This window comes from Salvia miltiorrhiza, chromosome 2 (genome assembly GCF_028751815.1).
Source record: "Salvia miltiorrhiza cultivar Shanhuang (shh) chromosome 2, IMPLAD_Smil_shh, whole genome shotgun sequence".
Taxonomy (NCBI): domain Eukaryota; kingdom Viridiplantae; phylum Streptophyta; class Magnoliopsida; order Lamiales; family Lamiaceae; genus Salvia; species Salvia miltiorrhiza.
Window position 1 is genome coordinate 38,146,714 of NC_080388.1, and position 4,100 is coordinate 38,150,813.

General features: G+C 36.9%; 1 protein-coding gene across 1 annotated transcript; it reads right to left on the reverse strand.

Annotated features, from left to right (window-relative positions):
• Nucleotides 1-1,023, reverse strand: LOC131012324 (ethylene-responsive transcription factor 4-like). Its single transcript, XM_057940265.1, has one exon. The coding sequence runs from the start codon at nt 723-725 to the stop codon at nt 141-143; it is 585 nt and encodes a 194-aa protein (XP_057796248.1). The 5' UTR covers nt 726-1,023; the 3' UTR covers nt 1-140.
• Nucleotides 1,024-4,100: the final 3,077 nt, after the last annotated feature.

The following is a 4,100-nucleotide window of genomic DNA, read 5'->3' on the forward strand; positions in this document are numbered from 1 at the left end:
TTCGGATGTAAATCAAATTCATAACAAAATGTTAGACCGATTCAATCAAAAACTTAAACTTGATTGAACAAAAGTTACAATACCTCCTAAAAATTTAAATAAAACTACACTAAAAAAATCAGTTAATTTCCAAGAATTATTCAAGCTGGCATAGGCGGCGCCAGATTGAGATCAAGATTCAGCTCTCTCGCCACGTCACCTCTATCTACTTGATTCTCGTCCACAGCCGACGCCGAATCCGAGTCGCTCTGCAAGGCGGGGGCGGCGCCGGCCACAACCGCGTGCTGCATGTATCGGTCGATATAAAAAAGCTGCTGTCCGTTGGGAAGCACCGCCACGGGCGGATGTTGCCGGAGAAACCGAAACTCGGCGGGGGTGAGGGCGTTGCCGAAGCGGCGCGTGAGGTCGAGCTCGACTGGCGCGTGATCGGCGCCGTGGGAGTCGACGGTGCTGCTGGCGGTGGGGCTGCAGGCGGCGTCGGAGGGGAGGAGGAAGTTGGTCTTGGCCTTAGAGCCGCGGAAGTCGCGGGCAGCGGCGTCGTAGGCGTGCGCCGCCTCCTCGGCGGTGTCGAAGGTGCCGAGCCAGACGCGTGTCTTCTTGTTGGGGTCGCGGATCTCGGCAGCATAGCGGCCCCACGGCCGCTTCCTCACCCCCCTGTAGTGCACCTCGTTCACGGCGGGAGCCTTGGCGCTTGCGCCGCCGCTTGGCTTCTCCTTCATCGCCATTGACGCCTTTCCTTGTAAATATCTATGTATTTTGGCTGCCGGCAAATTCGAGTGCTACTTTTGAAAATTGGAATGCAGGAGAAAGGGGGAGAAGTATATATATATAGAGAGAGAGAGAGAGGGAGAAGGGGGCGGTTAGAGGGGGGTGGGGTGGTGGTGGTGGGGAGGCGCGGTCAGCGAGGTGTTTGACGTGGACGGATTGTGGCGCCGCCCGAGTGGTTGAGTGTAGTCTGTGTGACTGATTTATGCTTTAGGTATTAATTCTTCTTCTACAGATCAAGTCTAGATTTTCATAGGTGATAAATGATAATGATGGTGATTAATAGAAAAATAAAAAATAAAAAATCTTATTTGGCAAGACGTACAACATTCATCCTCAAATAATATTTCTATATTTACATAAAATGAAATCAAACTTATTTTAATAAAAAAATAAGAAAAGAAAATAAGTTATTCGAAAAAATGAAGTAATAATGAAAATAAAGTTAATAAGATAGAAGTACACTTATCTAAAAAAAGAGAGAGAAAATAGATTATTTTTTTTATTTTTTCTTTAATTAAATATAACTTTTACATTTTAAATCTAGTATTTACTTAAAACAGTATTAAATTAGAGCTCTTATTCTGTGCATGTCAAATATTTTATAATTAATCAAATTTATAATTAAAAATAAAATAAAATGAAACAATAACAAGATAAAGAAAATTAAAAGAAGTTATACAAATAAACATTCAATTTTATGATCCATAAAATACCACTTAAGCTTCTTTTTTTTTTTTTTTTTTCTGAAATTACAAAAGGTATCTGAATATAATGAAAAACACCACCGCACGCAGGTGCGATTGAACCAAAGACCTCTCATAAAAGAAAGTATTTAGGTGTTTCAGTTTTGCCACTAGAGCAAAGCCTCATTCACTAGAAAATTGTATTTTTAATATATTATAGGTTTTGACAACTATAGACAAACGAGGCAGTAGTATTATGGTAATTTTGTGTCAAACTTACAAAAATCTCTCTTACTTCAAAACAATTTGCTAAAGAAAGATAATACTGCATAAAGCTTAATTCGTAAAAGTTAATTTAGAAATTGAGATGATAAAACTTGAAATTATGAAACTGTAGGGTATTTTACTAAGTTTATTTTAAAGAGTTTATAAAATGTTTAATTATTATATAAATTTTTAAAATATTTAGATCAATTTTGAATTAGAGAGAGTAAATTGAAAATGTATATAAATCAAAGTATATATGATTAAGATAATTATAGTATAATTATTTTTGTTAAACAATTGTTCTTTGTAAAATTATAACAAAAAATAAGTTAGAATCGAGTTCTCTTAAGAAGGTTATAAATTATTGGAGCTTATTTTTATAATTTATAATCTCTTTAAATAATTATTTTATCAAATATTTTTCAAATGTTTGTAAAGTTCTAAAAATCTTTTTTTAAGGAAAAAAGTTATAAAAATCTTACTTGCTCAATTCCCTACAATTATACATGTATTTCTTCTTTACATATATACAGAGGTGCACTTTAATGAGATCCTTATCTTTCGTGAGACACTGAAACCCTTATTTTTCAATGAATAAGATATATATATTGATGAACAAGGCAGTATATACTGATGAATAACAAAATTTAAAAAATTAGTAATGAATAAGACATATATACTGATGAACAAGATAATATATACTGATGAACAATGCAGTATATACTGATGAATAACGAAATTTAAAATATTTCGCTTCCTCCAAGATTCGAATCCTGAGAAAAAAATTTGTCCTCTACGTACAATATCAATCATACGATTGATAAAATAAACGCACGCGATCGTGTCTAAGATCTCACTAAAAATAAAGGGTCTCATTGGAGCGCTCACTTATATATATATATATATATATATATATTATTTTTAGATATTATTTTGCATATAATTTAAATAATTTTACCTTTATAATTTATGTTTATTACCTAAAATCAAATTAACAGTAGCTCATTATGTAACTTTTTCTCCAAAATTAAAACTGTTCTATAATTTTTGATTAAAATTAACGTCAAAAATTTTCCAACATAATTATAGGGGCCCTCTTTTGCATTCAATAATTTTTTTATTAAAATTAATGTCAAAAAAATTGCAACATAATTATAGGGGCCCTCTATTGCATGGTGAAAAGGTAAGATAAACGTGGCGGAAGATAAGGGTACCGAAGAGAGGTGATGCGCCGGCAATTAGTAAAAGAGTCGTCATTTCTAGCACTAGAATAAGCAAATTAAGAGAGAGAGAGAGAGAGGGGTCAAAGATGCGGCAGTAGTAGGCCGCCCATATTGGTTTTTGGAATGTAGTTATTGTGGTGTTAATCTAATGTAATAAAAAGCCGCCTTCAGCCGCCTCGGATTATCCGTACTCAGATGGGCCGACATTTCTTTGTGCTATCCACTTTCTCTACGACGCGTGGCCCCCTACCCATCACTCTACGCGTCTCTCTCTCTCATCCTTTATTAAGGTTTCTCATTCTAGGAATATCACTATGGAATTTCAAGAGGACCTTCCTTCTTATTCGCCTTGGTAATTCCTATGTTAAGTTCGGATTTTTTTACCATCAAATACTTCCTCGCTTCTAATAATCTTATCTCATTTTTTTTGGCACAATTATGAATGAGTATTAATTAGTGTTATAAACTAAAAGATCTCGCATATTTAAAAAGAAATTAAATATAACTTAATTATCCTTGTTTTTCCCTCCTCAAGCTGAACCTCATCACCAAACATGTCTCTCTTTCATCACTCTCTGACCTCCCTCTCTGTTATCCTCTCGGTTCGCCACTCACCTCCCCTCCGAATTACTTTCCCTCCCTCTAACTCCGTCGACGACAACAGCAGATGGAGTCACACCTGCGTGCAAGCCTTAATTTATATCCCCAATTTCTTCCCACTCAACGAACTGAAATGATGGCAGAAGACAAATTCCCAATTTCTATCCCCTTCGGCGATGGAGCGACGGCGGTAGACCTGCCATTGTCTCTGGTCTGCCAAAAATCAAAGGAAGGGGGGGGATTTCAGTTTTAATTAAAAAAGGGGAAATAGAAAAAGAAACAAAGGTTACCTAGGCAGACGAACAGCGGAGAAGCACGGCGGACAGCGGCAACGCGATGGCGGCAGATACGTCGTTGTCGTGTTCCGTTCTATCGAAAATGAAAGAGCAAAATAGAGAGAGGATTTTCATTTTTTAATTTTACATAAAAGTGAAACGAGAATAAGGAAAAGAAAGTAAATAAAGTTAGGGTTTTACCTGCTACAGGCGGCGGCGGCGGTGGCTCTGACCGAAGATGAAGCAGGAGGGGTGACGACGGTGCGACGGCGCGGCGTAGGCCA